The sequence below is a fragment of the Crocodylus porosus genome, unplaced genomic scaffold (genome assembly GCF_001723895.1).
Source record: "Crocodylus porosus isolate Cpor-Errol unplaced genomic scaffold, CroPor_comp1, whole genome shotgun sequence".
In the NCBI taxonomy this organism is placed as follows: Eukaryota; Metazoa; Chordata; order Crocodylia; family Crocodylidae; genus Crocodylus; species Crocodylus porosus.
Window position 1 is genome coordinate 17,875,824 of NW_017728947.1, and position 15,963 is coordinate 17,891,786.

Here is a 15,963-nt window from a genome sequence, read left to right on the forward strand (position 1 = left end):
GCAAAGGTTATTTGAATCAATACAATATATGAGCAGAAATAACATCTGCAAAATTGCTTATTAGGAAACTATTTTATGTTAGTGTTACTGTAATATCCATTTTGTGAGCAAATTGTTGTTTCTTCTGTATCACATTATATTTTTCTCCTACAAGAAAAGGTTTGTCTTAGAAATAATTGTGTAGGTTTTAGGGTTTCTTGAATTTGTATGTTCCTCTGTTGTGCTTAATTTTCTTATGCTTAGATATTATTCAAAATCTATATGGACAACATGGTATTGATAGTCCTGTTTATCATTCTAGGATAACAGGTTTTTTTTGTGGTAGAACTAGTTTATACTGATTAATTGAATTATTCTATTGTTTATGTTGGAATGAAAAAGGTCAAGCAAGAATCCTAATGTGCCTGTCATGTAAAACTCTTCTTTCACCCTAAGTGGGGATCTTTTCGCATTTTAAAAATTGTAATTTTATGATCTGGGGAAATTGTTCTCAGCTAATGTGACACTATATTTATACCAAAATGAATGCATTTAAAAACCCAAGGGTCTGATTCATTAAAAGGTGTACTTTCCTTCTATACTAGATTCTTACATCTTGCCCGTTACACACACATGCGCACACACAGATTTAACAAGTAAAGTCTGCTAAATACCATGAGTCAGATTCTGATTGTGTTTACACTGTTGAAAATCTAGTGACTTTAGCATAATTATCCCAGGTTGTCATCTGAAAAGCCAGCCCAATGCTCCTATATATATATATATATCTCCAACTATCAGAATTCTGTAATGGGAGAGAGAGATTGATTTAAAAGTGACATCTGCAATCTATGATTTACCAGGGTGTCATTCTTTGGCAGCAGCAATCCCATCAGAGTTCATAAATTAAGTAAGGTTAGGCCAGGTCAGTTCTGGATGGGACACATTTAAAGAATACCTTAAGCTGCTGCAGGAAGTAATGGTGTTGATGCAGCTGGAGACACTCTTCCCTCTGAGGCTTTAACGTATGCCGTTATATAGTTGAGTAACTTCATGGATTTTAGGGGCCTTATTTCAGATTTATATAGCAGTATGCAGAAGCAGGCACCCTGTCTCAGGCAAGTTATAAAATTACATTCCTAACCACTTGAGGCCATTGAAGACCCCATAGCATTCTCTTTCAAAGCAGGGGTGCTACCTATTTGTCCCGGCCAAATTCCAGCTCAGGTAATTATTGTAAGCTGCCTGCATAAATTCCCCCTGCAGTTTTAATTGGATAAAGCTGTCTTCACTTTCTATCTTGTGTAATGTTGCTGTGGTATTATTAATCATTTACTGTGCTTTCCCCTAGGCAGATAAAGTGCTCCCTTTCTACTTATTTTGCAAGTTAGGTCTGGCTGTATACTCTGTGTTGAGTTTGTTTTTTCTGAGGGGGAAATAAGCAATGTTAGATAAGGACAGCAAGTCATACCCTTATTTAAATAAAAATAAATCTCAAAATGAGATTTTCTTTGAATCTTTGGAAGATTAGTGTCTTAGGCCTAAATGAACAGGTGTAGGTCAGTTGCTGCTCTCACTGACTTCTACTGGAGGAAAGAATACTCAGCATCATTTTAAATCATGGCCTCTTGTCGACTTGTATTTGATTCTGAAATGAGAAAGTAGTGTAAGAAGGCGTTATTTAACTATGAAAAAGCTGCCTTTCTCATAATCTTAACAAACTGTGCAGGGCCAAAGACAAGGCCAAAGTCTAGAATAGCACTAACTCCCAAAATGGCTGAATTCTATTTAATTTTTATATTGGTAGAATTCTTAAATCTAATTAAACCAACTAAAAATAGGACAATAGAGACTTTCAACAGTCTGTGAGACTCTCGCTCTACTCCAGTGGTTCTCAACCTTGTTAGACTTGTGACACTCCTGGGTAGCACTGAGGAATCCCTTGGAAAATACCAACTCTCGGTTTTCACTCTTTTTTGACTACAGAAAAATAGTTTTTGCTGTTGCAAAGAGCTCAGAAAGACCCCAACTATGGATTTCTATTTGAAATTCCTGGGTTTATCTTGTGAAACATGTTTGCAAACCTAATAGTGCTAACATTGCATGATACTCCACAACACCCTTGAAAAAATTTTAAGACACCCCAGGTGCCATAGCACCCTGGTTGAGAATTACTGCTCTACTCCTGGGACTGTTTTCCTGCCATCTCATCAGTTCTGACCTTTATCATCTGTCAACCTGACTAAAAATGTACCTATTCAAAGTGTTTAAAATTAATTGCCACTGCAAAAATGCAAATAGTTTAGCAGCACAGAGCAGCAACAAATAATCTTAATTATTTGGAGACTTCATGCCATAATGAGATTTTTTTTTAAATAATTTCTTCTTTTGGGGCTTCTAAAATAATTTAAATATGCTCTCCATTGTATATTCACTACAACTGCTCCAGTAATTCATTAATGCAATAGTCATATCACTAATAAAGCATAGCGGCCTTCCAACCAACTACAGATGTTATTTTGGCACTTGCTCATATGTAGAGCAAACTTGTATATGAAAATGAAAATCTCTCAAAGCTTGTTTTTTTGGGTTTTTTAATTAATTATTGTTTGTTTGTGAGAGTTCAATTCACTGTGGCATGAGTAATGGTCAGAAATGCATTTCTATCCCAAGCCATGCATTTAAATATTTACCTCCATTATGTATAACAAAGACATGGCAGGATCAGAGCAGTGTAGGTTTGGGAAAGTTAGAAGGACCGAGCACTTGGCTTTACATCAGTGGTTGTCAACATTTTTGGACTCAAGGCATCCATCGTTAGACTTGAGGCATCCTTCTGAAAATGCCAGCTCTTTAGTTTTCACTCTTTTTTTGAAAACTAATAGTGCAGTTGTTTTGTTACAAAGAACTCACAAAGACTGCAACAGATCAGACTGTTATTAACACTATGGATCTGCATTTGCAATCTCTGGGTTTATCTTGTGAATCACGTTTACATACCTAATCATACTAACTTTGAGAGGATCTCGAAGCCACCCACGGTGCCGCAGCACCTTGGTTGAGAAGCACTGTTTTCCATGATGGCACTGGATTTATTTTATATACAAGAGAAGAAGCTGTGCAGGAAACTGCTGGCAATTAGACGAGAAACACAGTAGGAGTTTCTGGTGACGACATGATAATCACAAGAGCAGAGTTCATTTAGTTCAGGAGGTTACTAGGATCAAGAAGTTTGTGTATATGTTGTGTTACTTGGCTCACATACTTCACATACAAGATAATGCTGTCTTCTGCATGTTTGCTTTTGCAAAGATTCAGCCAACTGTACATGAGATTTAAAGTGTTGACTTCTTCAAACCTGATTTTAGGGATGTGCCTAAGTAAGGACCGGTGGATGGGACTCCATATGGGCCTACAGTCTTTAAGTCAGAAATTAAGGAAACCACAGATATTGCTTGAGGGCCATATTCTTACTTTTACATGAGTTTTCATTTACAGAGTTTCTTTCTCACTGTGTGGAACAGTTAAAGAGATTGGCCCCTTAAACCAGAAGATTTCTTGAAAGCTACATATATCTTAAGGAACAGACTCCTTGTGCCCCCTTTATAGGAGACCTGCTGTCCATTTATCCCTAACTGTGGCTTTTGCAGAAGCTGTGTTGCACACTCACTGTTCCCTAAATTGGACTAGCAGGAGTAGGTACAGATGGGTCTGCAGGTGTTAATATTGCCTCTAAAAGCACTAACACCTTCTCAGATTTCAGCCTTTAAACCTGAAGGGCGCAGAGTTACTGAGAACAATTACTCCCCTGCTCCACCTGCTGCCCTAATAAACCAACAGAGGACCAAATATGTAAAGCTTTATCCAACAGAGGAGCTTCCTCAGGGTGCCACAGAGCTCAGGGAAATGTACTTCAGGACTGATACCCTTCAGCTAGGATCTGCTGTTCTTGAGAGTGAGGGAGGATATTTTTATTATTAGTTTTAATGAATCAGTCCCTTGGTGCAAATGATGTACTTGCTTATGCCTAAGATTTAAGATTGAGCAAAATGTTCTTCCTTTTTCTCTTCTTACACTATAGAGTATTTTACTAAAAACCTGCTATTGTACACAAACATTTTAACAAACTGTTTGTTGTTGTATCCAGGTAACAAGCATGGTAAGTATTTTAACTAAACCAGGTATTATGTACTTCAGCTGTGCTTGGCAGAATTTTTGGCTAGCTTTTACTGTACTTTCAGCCTGCGCTGTTTCTAAAGGAGCTATTCCAAGGAAGAAACTGCTCACCTATCGTACTACTACTACCTATAAGCTTGAGAAGGAACGTATATGCAAATTCATCTACCATAAATAAAAGCATGCATCCCTTGCCAGCATGCTTGCTACTTTGCTTGGGAATATGAAGTTGCCTAATACTGCTTGTGTTCCTTCAGTGTAAGCCACATACCTAAACATTAGCACTTGAATTAGTACAGCATTTCTAAATGAATAGCCCTACTGTGGCCATACAGTAACAGTTTATGCTTACCTATTGTGTTGTGCCCTAAAATATCTATTTTCCTAACCCTGCTGGGATAGAGACCATCTTCTTGTTCTGTATTTGTACACAATGAGGTCCTGAGTTGGGACCAGAGCATTGAAATGCTATAGTAACACAGGGTTTTTTTTAAAAGCTGTAGCTCTATGATTTAAAAGTAACAAGGAGAATTGTAAATAGAAATCTCAAATTAGAAACCACAGAATATTTTTCCTTATTTTTATGATAAATTGGAGAAAAAAAAATGGAGAAAAGAATTTGAAATACCTACAAAGAAAAATAAAGCAGTATTCACAAGTTCCTGTATTTCTGTGTTTTCCTTTAAAAGTTTTCCATTCTAAAGGCAAACTTTTCTAATAATCAAAGCTAAACTTTGCTAGACCTCAATCCTGCAAACAGAGCCACGCAGGCAGACCCCCACTGAATTCAAAGATATATTAAATCAGTGGAGTTTTGCGTGGACAAAAATATATACATACCTGCATGGGTATAAGTGCAAGGTTGGAGCCACAATGTACTCTCCCAGAGCTCCGTGCATGTCAAGCAGATTGCAAGAGTTCATCCCTACTGTGCCTGTCTGACAGGAGAATTTTTGCTTTGAGATAGTTTGGGTGTAATTAGCTTTCATGCTATATTTTTCTGCATGGTTTGCTATTTTTGCATTTTCTGTGTGGCTTTTTAAGTGTTAGTTATGTGCTTGTAGCTGCACTTATGTAACACGATTTGTCGTGTCAAATGGTTTAAGACTCCATGTAATTGTCATGTTCAAGGATCAGACTGCAAAGGACAAAGCACTCCAACACATGGCAGCAATGTCATCAGCTCAGATAGTATCAGCTACTGCTATTCACAACAAGTTGGGCCTGCCAGGAATTCCCCGTCCTACATTTCCTGGTGCACCTGGGGTAAGTTGTTAATCAACTCCAATAAAAGTATTTCTAACAGTGATCAGTAGGAAATGAAGGCTAGATCAGTGGATTGGTGTGTAAATTGTATTTTTGTCTGCTTTTGCAAAGCAAATATTTTTATCTATAATAGGTAATAGTATTCTACAAAGAAAACAATAGCAACTTTTTTTTTATTTCACCTCTAGTTTTGGCCAGGAATGATACAAACAGGGCAGCCTGGATCCTCGCAAGAGTAAGTCTGCAGATTATGGATGTTCTTCTCTGTATGGGAGTCACTGGGATTCACTGACAAAAGATACTAAGGAAAATATTTTGACTTTTAAAAAGTCGGATAATTGCATGTAAAGGAATACCCTTTATAGTTACACTAACTTCTGTTAAACTTTCAAGGGGCAGAAACTAGGCACCAGCTGTGGACAAGCCCTTTCTTTTAACCAGTACCATAGCAAGAAAGTTTCGTGCCTAGGGCAAATCCTGCAGTGGCAGCCGAACCTCACCCTGCGCACAGATCTGGGGGGCACACGCCCCTCTGCCAGTGCTTGCCCAGGGGTGCATGCAGTGGCAGGTGCCACCCTTCCTCCATGCCCATGCACCCCCAAATGAGCTGCTCGCAGCTCTGTCCCATGCCCCACCCCAGCTGGGCAGCACCTATTAGCACCCCTTTGCTTCAGCACCTGGGGCAGTTGCCCTGCTTGCCCCCTTATTATGGTACTGCTTTTAACCCCTTGTAGAATTGTACATAGCAGGGGCTATATGTATATGTGTGTATGTATTTATGTATGTATATGTATGTGTTTGTGTGTGTGTGTGTAATAATATATGTTATGTTATATTATAATAACATTATATACATCTACCTAACTACCTACCTATAAAGTATATATGTATATTTCTACCGCAGATCTTTCCATTCCCATTTTAACACGTAAGGCATGTGGGAGGAAAAGCCATTCTAAAACTCCCATTTTACTTTAGGGCAGGAGACGACCACTTCAGGTGCCTCCACTGCATGAAGGGCCTGCAGTAGGGTTTGCAGCTGTGTAACACCTTGGTGCCAATAATTTTGTCCTGGGACCTTTATACCTGGATTGTCTTCCTCCCCCCTGCCCTGCAGGAAAGTAGAAGTACCTCTGGATCACCTTTTCCATGCTTTCTTTATGGCTTTATCCAAGGTCCATTGATGCCAGTAGAAGTGTTTCCATGCAGTATGCTCTGGAATCGTAGGAGGTCACAGCAGCTGCTTCCTGACATCTAGTCTGACCCCTTACGTAACAGGCCATAGAATGTCATACAGTAATTCGGTGCTACATAAGTGAATATTGTCAAGCTCAATAACTTGTGAATTAGACTCTTTGTTTTAAAATATTGGCTGTTACTCTAGAGACTGCTTCCTCTCTAGATAATCCATTTATTGCCCATCTTTTAAACACACACTTAGGAAAGAGATGGATGCTTTAGAAAAGCGTACCAACAATACTTTTGCTTACACTTTGTGACTCTAGCTGAATAATATGGGAATTGCATTTTATGTGATTATATTTTTTTTTCTTTCTCCTTTCCCTTTCCTCCCTCTTTTCCTTGTTTATTTCAGTGTAAAGCCATTCGTTCAGCAGGCCTATCCTATACAGCCATCAGTCACAGCTCCTATATCAGGTAACTTTCCATTTTATGGTCTCCTCTAAGTAGTGCTGAAGTGCATAGGGAAAAGTAATGGATGTGTTTCATTAATTCTTGTGCCGCACAAAGCCCAATATTTGGGATCTAGACTCTGCCGTGTTTTGACCAGACACTAATGTACTAGCAGTTGATTCACTATGAAGAAAATTCACTGTTTGGGAAGCAGAGACTTTTCCTTTAACCAATCACCAGAATATGTGCCAGTATTTTCTATGGTGCTAAATCATAGTTCTTGATTGAACTTCAGCTTATGGCAACAAAACGACCTGTAAAGAACATAATAGGTAATGGGATGCAGATGAGAATTTAAAGTTTCAACCATGCTTCTTTCACTTGTGAAAATATGTCTCTCTATTTCAGGGCAGGAATAAAATTTTTCCAAAGCCACATGTGCTCAGTTTCAAAGGTGTAATCCATATACCGCACATACACTTGATTGCCATCTGCTTCCTGAGCATCTGTCTATTCAGAACTGGCAAGCAATCCTTTGGCTGCTGGAAGCCTCGTTTTCCTCTACCGTCTCTTGCCATGGTTTCCCACTGCTAGTTACACTCAGTGTCATTTCTGAAGAAATAGGATTATAGGGAAGTAGGGCTAGAAGGGATCTTGCAATGTCATCTCATCAGGCCCCCTGCTCAAGGCAGGATTATCTCTGACTAAACCATTCCAGCCAAGTGTCTGTCTAACCTGCTTTTGAAAACTTTCAAGAATGGATTTTCCCAGTTTTGCTAGGTGACCTATTCCAATGCTTGCCTACCAAATGATGCTCAGTAATGTACCCTCACCACATTTTCTTATTCTACCTGTTTCTCACCTCTGTCTGCTGTTCTGGTATTATAACTTCCTATTTTGTATATTTGAAAGATGGGAGCCATTTTTTCAAGTAAAAACTTGCAAGTCTTCTTAACTTATAAAATGTTGCATTCAAAACCAGAAATTTTGCACATTTTCAGGGTTTCTTCTTCCAGATTTCCTTTCTAGAAATCCATTTATTGACACTGCATACATTCATCAACTTAATGGTTTTTACTGTAATCCTCACTCACAGTTAAACAATTCCAGTCTTGAACCTTGTACTTAACTTCCCCTCCCTTCCCACCCCAACTTCTTTTTTAGTGTATAAAAAAGCTTCCTAAATCTCCACTGTCCAAGTTTTGAGGTACAGAATAACAACACCAGATGCCTATTCCAGGAAGAAGGACCATGTTTTCTAGTCCTCTTTTAATTTCACTGATTTGCTGACCAATTCTGAACTCAGAATTTTCTCCTAGATTTACAAATCTGAGGATCCTACATCCTGACATGCCTAATTCCACAAATGTCCTCTGATCATTTGCTCCATTCATCTTCCTTCTCTGACTTTCCAGTGGCAGGACCAAGAGGGCACAGTTACTCTTTCATTTGTGATAAATCAATTTTATTGGTGGACAGTGTGTCCTTTTTTTGGTCAAATCGCTTCCCTTATATTCTCACCGTAAAGAGAAAGGAAGTATTTTAGGTTACGATTCAACTCCACACATGACTTATTTGTATTGTGGTAGTGCTTGAAAGCTCTAGATGAGGTCAAGACCCCATTTTGCTAGGCTCTGTAAAAACACGTAGTACAAACACATGGTTTTTCTGCCTTGAAAATCTTATACTCTAAATAAATAAGAGCAACAGAGAGTGGGAGGAGAAAGAAAGATAGAAGTGATATTGCCTGTGAGCACATAGAAGGCTGAGGGCTAAGTGAACCAGCTCCTGATCTCCTGACTCCCATGGCAGTACTCTATCAGACCGTGCTGCCTTGTGGCAAGGAAGGTTAGTTAGTAGCCAGCAAAAGGGCAGAAATCAGTTAGGATTTAAAGAAATATTCTGCAGTGTCTTTCTAACTCAAGAAATTGCAAAAGCTATAGTTTAGTTTATAGTCTTTAACGTACAGCTACATTGCCACTTTTCCAGATTGTAACCTAGATCTCTTCGTGGTATCTACCTTTAACAAATAGCAGGCCCAAGCAGAGTTAGAACATACAAAATCCTATCTGAATTTGTGAGAGGTGTGTGGCAGCATCAGGGTATATTTAATCTAGGACAGGGGTGTCAAACATCCATCCTGCAGGGCTCCTAGAGGAGGCAGGGTGAGCAGGGGCTGGGCCTGGCATGCAGTTCAGGGGTACAGATCGCTGTTATGGACACTTGGTGGCAGGTTGAGCACTGACTGCATTAACCCCTACAGCTCCTTGACACCACTCGTTCAGCCATCTCTGCTCAAACTGCCACCAGAGATGGGTCCAAATCTGTCCTGTGAGGAGCTTTTTAGTTTGGATCTGACCCAGGAGGCCACACAAGTTTGACATGCCTGATTTAGGAAATGGAGACTGAGATATTGCACAATATGTTCCTTAAAAAAAAAAAAAAAGGATCCTTTATATTTTCAGGATTTGAGCCTGCTTCAGCTCCAGCTCCTTCAGTTCCCGCTTGGCAGGGCCGATCAATTGGTACAACCAAGCTCAGACTGGTGGAATTCTCAGCTTTTCTTGAACAGCAGAGAGACCCAGAATCAGTAAGTGTTGTCCTAACTCTCTGCACTTTTCAGTTGATTTTCCCCATTTCTAGTCCCTTCCTACATGCTTTCCACAATTGGCACTGATGTAGCTGCAAATGTATTTCTTAAGTTTTTTGTGTTCAGCATTGATCGGTGTGAAATAATATGGCTCTTAGTACAACACAGCATTTTCTCTTTCCTACCATTTTTTTATAAAAGTTATTGCTTCTATAACTATAGAAGCTCATGCTAGAAAAATCAGGGCCTGTCACATTTGCCACTTCTGGAAGCTGAGGAAGTTTCACTGCACAACTGTGCCAAACTACCTCATTGATGCAGTTTACCAATTGTACTAAGCTTCTCTGATTTGGGAGGGCTTTATTCAGCAGAATACTTAAAGGTGGTTAAGGGGTTTTCCTTGAACAGAAAGATTTAAGGACCTGCTTAAAAATTGGGTACATTCATAGGTGCTTTGTTAAACCATGGTCTTTGTGGTATGATCACAGTTTCTCTGGGTGCCAAGAAGAGAGTGTAATTACCCATGTTATACTCCAGGAGACTCTAAATAAAATGTATCACCCCACTGAATCTCATAGTTTAATATGCCTTTTTAAAGTGTCATTTACAGAAGAAGCTATTGAATCAAACTGTGTATCAATATTAGGTCATTTTACTCTTATTACAATACAGAATTTCTATTTCCTCCTTAATTCAGTTTTAAGGTGGTTTTAATTTTTGCCTCTGAGCAGTGTGGGTTGATATTTTGCAAAAGATGAGTTCTCTAAATGTCCAAAGATGGTGCATGTTTTAACTCGAATTTCTCTTGAGGCCAAATTCGGTCAAAAAAGTTGGATTTTGCACTGCAGTATTGCAGACCGTTAGTGGATCTGGACACAATATTTTTTTCTATTTCCTCTAATCCTCACTGAGCTGCTTTTTTGACACTCACCAATGTGTTGTTGCTATGAATGTTTGTTAGCAGTCTAACTGCTTCTACTACATATCACAAATCATCAGAAATCAAAAGAGCTCATTTCAGTTTCCTGTAGAAGAAACATTGCAGAACCAAGAATTTTTATTGAGATGATTTCTGAAAAACAGACTGTCTTATAAGCATGCGGTATAGGTGGTCCTTTTTTCAAATTGCTGGTAAAATACAGTAGTATGGAATAGAGTAAAGCTGTCACATACTGTTTTATAATTCTGTAGGAGAAACTGTAGAATTTATGAGCTATGGCCAGGGGATGTTATCTAGGGAGTGTTTACCCTGCATAATGGGGATCAGAGACATAGTACAGAACAGAAGAATCCTTGCTACAAAGGAGTCTGAGAGAAATGCTATAGTGAAAATGCAATATAGCTCAACAATTCAGATATGAATGTATGTGGCAGAATGTTATGTTGTTCAGTGCCATATATAGTTACGTTGAATTAACCTTAGGTGTGTGTCAAAAGTTTGGCCCAAATCTGCGGTCACTTAGACCTGTCAATATCAGGAATAAATCCATTTTTTTCTCTTTCTATGTTGTATCAATTCCATATTTTATAAATACTTATTTTCAAATTCTTCATTTAACACAGAGGATTTAAGACTATGCTCTTGGGGGTTATACTGTGATCCTTTTCACTCTGGTGTAAAGTAGAAATGACTCCTTTGAACTCAGTTGGTGCATCTACACACACACTTTGCTGAAGAGCTGACTGATTAGTTCCACAATAAAATTTCACCATCTACACATGTGCCCCTATTAGAGGGCAGTAAATTAATTAACTCCACTGTAAGGTAATACTGTCCAGGACAAATAGTATCCTATAGCAGAGTAGTTATGCCTGCTGAAATGCACTGGGGCTGGCTGGAGTACGAGGATGCTATACTGCGGGAACTGCCTGCCAGCCAACCCCGCACTGTAGCACCTTGTGCCCCAGCCAGCCCCTCTGCAGCATGTTGAGCTAGGGCAGAGCAGCCCTGGTCTGGCAGGCTGACCCCCTCTTCCCTCCCCGGCTGCCCCATCCTAGCTTAATGTTCTGCTGTCCCGGGAGCAGGTGTAAACACTGTGCGTGGGAGCAATAAACTGGTGTGAATTGCACCAGAGTTTATTGCTACGTGCTGATTTCATGTGTAGATGCACCCAGTGGGATTACTCCCAGAAGATATTTACATTAGACATTCTTTTTTTTTTTTTTTTTTGTAATGTATAAAACTGTATTTTTCTGTAGGGTTCCATTTTGTGCTCTGAACACCGATCTCATTGCCCATAAACATCCCTTCCTTGAGACCCTGGGAAAAGTCCTGAGCAACATGCACAAAAGAGTCACAAATCCATGCTCTGGAATAACAGTGGTGGGGGAAGTGCCCAAGTTATGGATTGTTTCAGAATTAGCTGCCAGCAACTTCCTGTCATTTATATTGCAAGGGACGCAGCTCATATGCTAGACAGAAATACAACCAGCTCTTCCCCTGCCTTCTTCAACCCACCAGCTCTGTCTCAGTTGCATCTAACTTCAGCCATAGTCAGAAATCTCCTCTGAGCCCCAAGTCCATCTAAATGCTAGCTAATTCTTTCCCGTGACCTGGCTGGTTCAGATGCGATGAAAACACAAAGAGGATTGTTATAAGTATTCTGAATGCAAGGCAACTTGTCTTTTCATTTAGCTTTCTACATATGAAGGAATCCATATGACCTGAGGGCTGTACCAGCCCTACTTTTCCATAATTCTAATATAGATCCCTATTCCACACTGTAGGAGCAGATTCTTGGGGCAGAGAAAGTTGTTCACAGTTGTCCCTTGGGCTTTTAGAAAGCTAGTAAAGGCTTTTCAGAGCTACTTTTTTCTAGTCAAAAACATAGAATCAACAATATCTAGAATCCACATGGTCAGTGGAGTTAGTAGGAGGCCACTCTATCTGCAGCAGTGAAGGATAGTGTGGGTGGCCTGTCAGAGCAACCTTTTCTCTGGGATAGATAAAAGCTCATTGTTTTCCTCCAGTCTCTGAGGGAAGACCAGCAAACCAGGTCCATTACCCTATGAGGACAGGTGCCCCCCAACCACAAATTGAAGGAGATGGTCTGCCATCTATCTACACAGCAGGCCATCTGAAGGAGATGTGGTCTGTATTTCTCTAAGCCAGCGATTCCCAAACTGTGGGTTGTGACCCTAAATGGGGTTGCAACATCAGCGGATGCAGCTCAGATGCACGGATGGGACCTGGCATGGCTCTCTCTCCCATGCCAGGCCGTGCCTGCTGGGCTGCGGAGGCCCAGGGAAAAGGGTAGCAGGGTCAGGATTCCCAAGCCTGCAGCAAATATCCTGCATCCTTCTCCCCCTTCACAGGCTCCACTCCAGCCGTGCCGCCCACGGGGGAGGGAACAGGGCAGGGAGCCAGGCTCCCAGCTCTGGCCTCAGCAACTGCTGCTTCCTGCAGTCAACTGGAGCTGTGGGTCAGCAGTGCAGGGCACCTGGGGGGTGGGAGGCAGCGAGTGGGATGTTGAGGGGCCATGATGTGAAAAGGGGGTCATAAATGGGGTCACGCTAAGGAAAAGTTTGGGAAGCACTGCTCTAAGCTATGACTTCTCAACCCAGTTGTTTTATGTTTCTGTAAATATTCATCCAGGTTCTCAGGAAAGCGCACTTCCTTTATGTTCCCAACACAGAATTTAACACTGAAATCTTTCTATTTACCCTATAGTTATGTGAGACCTTTCAAGCCCTCAGCTTATTCACTGATCACCATGTATATTAGTGATTTATGAGCTCTTGCACACACAAAATACTGTGCAGGAATAGATGATGTTGCACGCATGTGCCTTCAGGTTATGGGGAAAATAGCATGTTGTAATGTAACTGCAGAGAGCTGTATGGTGCGTAGGTAGGGAGTTAAAACAGAGATGCCTTAATTTTCCTACCTTCCCAGTCCAACAGCCAAAATCACCACAAAGGCTGTTGTATACCACCTTGACACTATCATCTCACTGTTTTAAACATGTAATTATAATTGGGCATAACAGGTATATATCAAAGTTTGGAAAACCTGTTTATACAGCATCTGCATATCTGTAATATCATATGGCTGTAAAAAGTGAACAACAGAGCAGTTCAGTGATTTAAGGTTTACATCTTCCCTGTGAGGAATGGCACAGCTTTAACCAAAGATATCTTTGCCAGATGATATGTGATCTCCAGTCACATAACTAGTAGTAATAATGTGAACCAGTGGAGTGAAATGAATAGATTTGAAACATAATTGAGTACAAATGGGTAAATGGTGCTGCTTTGGCAACTGTGGGTATCAGAAGTCAGGTTCTAAGTATCATCACACACAGCTCAGCATGCAGGGCATTGCATTCATATAGTACATGCAATACAAGGCTCAGGAGAGACCTCTGAGTGCTCATTTTCCAGGCAGGTGCAGACTCTGGGGAATGTAAAACATGCACACTTGCATTGCAGTGGAAAGTTAGAGGACTGAATAGAAAGATGGTGGGCAGGAAGCCTGGGTAAATTACAGTACAGCTCTCTCTGCCATAGTTTATTTGCAGCTAGAGTTCCTGCCATATGGGGTTGAGAACCTGACAAGCATTTTCTATTGATGAGAAGTGTGCTTTGAGGATGTTTCATGTTTTTAACACCTTGAACTTGTATACTAGGAAACTCTTGATTTTTTTTTTAAGTTACTCCAATATTTTTTCATTACATAATGAAGGCAAGGAAAAGTAGTACTCTGCAAATTTCCTTGTGTTGCTAATACCCAACACAGACTTTAACCTTTATTTCCTGAATGTTCAAGTAATCTGTGTGTGGAAAAGGGAAAGGGACAATTGGAAAGCAAGTGATTAGCAGCAGAAGGACAAACAGCTGTGCAGTAGAGCAATGGAGACAGATGGAAAGGACTGGAAACAGAAGAGAGCTAGAGAGCAGGTGGAGGGGAGCACCTGAACACCTGGTAGAAGGGGGGAGAACTGATAGCTGCCACTTTTGCTCAGCCAAATAGATTGGCTTGTCAGTATAATGATAGGAATTGCAGCTCTGCTGTTTCAGAGAGAAGAGTGAAGAGTCATCTACGGGAGGACTCAAAAAGTGTTGCCGGGGGGGCAGGTTCTGCATACCAGAAGGGTTCCAGTGCTGTAATTTCAACCTGTTTTACTATTGCTGAAATGTTAGTGTAGCAATTTCTCTAAATTTATCGTGTATAGTAGGGAATGTATAAGAGCTGCCACTTCGTTACTCCCAGTTGCAGGATAGGACCTAGTTTACTCTAAATTGGTTTGACTCTCTACATCCAGCTGTAAATAATGGCATATGAAGTAGTCCAGAGACTGTACAACAGCCTTATGAGGGCAAAGGTGAAAGTCTCCTTGCTTGAAACACTGAAAAGGAGAATAAGCAAAGCTGCCTTGGCAGTATAATGGCCCAAAAGCTCCTAGGATTTTTCTAGACTTCTCCTCAGGCACCTCTAGCTTGACAAGAATTTTGCAGCAACTTCCAAAACCATGCCTGAGAGATGAGAGGCTAAACCTGCATAGACCCTTATTTAACACTATTTCAGAAGATCTTTAAAAACGTTGGCACTCCTTCTCTTCTACTGATTCACTATTTGGTTGCAGATACAGTTTACATGGTATGGAAATTAAAGTCGCTATTTTTATAAAGTACATAAATTAGCCGTAAGCAAGAAATTCACAGTACTTGAGTACATTTTCCGCCTTGAAGATTTGTTGCATGAGAACCTATGCTACATTCCTTTATTCCCTTTCTTAACAATGAAGTGACTGTAAGCTCTTAAACAGGTGCTTTTCAGTACATTTAATGATGTTTCTTGGTAAATAAAAGCAAGTATCATTTAATAAATAATTTAACAAATAATTATCAACATTTATTAGAAGACAACAAAAGCCCATCATAATTGCAGGAGCAAAAAATCTAACCGCTTTAAAATGCAGCTTGATAAGTTTATGACGTAATTATGTGGTAGTAGGAGACTAGCTGGACAGAAGATCCCTTACAACCCTGAAAACCTAATACAACAATTAGAAATGTAGACCCCATTGGTCTGTACAGGGTCTTGTTAATTCTACTGGGGTGCTCTACCTGTGCATAAAAATCCAGCCCCAGGGAACTATTACAGGAATGGAGTATTAAAAGTTTCTGGGGTCCTTGCATTAGCGATCAGGGTATGAAAGTACTAAATCCCCTAAATATCAGGCATTTGTATTACTTTAGACTGAGTATTTAAATGCCTCTCAAATGTTCATTCTAGACTTCTACCAGTCGAGATTAATTTTTTTCCTAGCCTAATCACAAAATTGTTCAATCTTTTTTTAAAAAAAGGAAATCTTTCC

General features: G+C 40.1%; 1 protein-coding gene across 2 annotated transcripts in view; it reads left to right on the plus strand.

The window, feature by feature from the left end:
* TEAD1 (TEA domain transcription factor 1) overlaps positions 1 to 15,963 on the plus strand; it is a 150,759-nt gene that overhangs the window by 92,297 nt on the left and 42,499 nt on the right. For both annotated transcript variants that reach the window (XM_019551497.1, XM_019551498.1), the window contains 4 exons: positions 5,287 to 5,421; positions 5,610 to 5,656; positions 7,016 to 7,077; positions 9,519 to 9,643. In XM_019551497.1, coding sequence (XP_019407042.1) covers positions 5,287 to 5,421; positions 5,610 to 5,656; positions 7,016 to 7,077; positions 9,519 to 9,643 — 369 coding nt within the window. The remainder of the gene's footprint in view (positions 1 to 5,286; positions 5,422 to 5,609; positions 5,657 to 7,015; positions 7,078 to 9,518; positions 9,644 to 15,963) is intronic.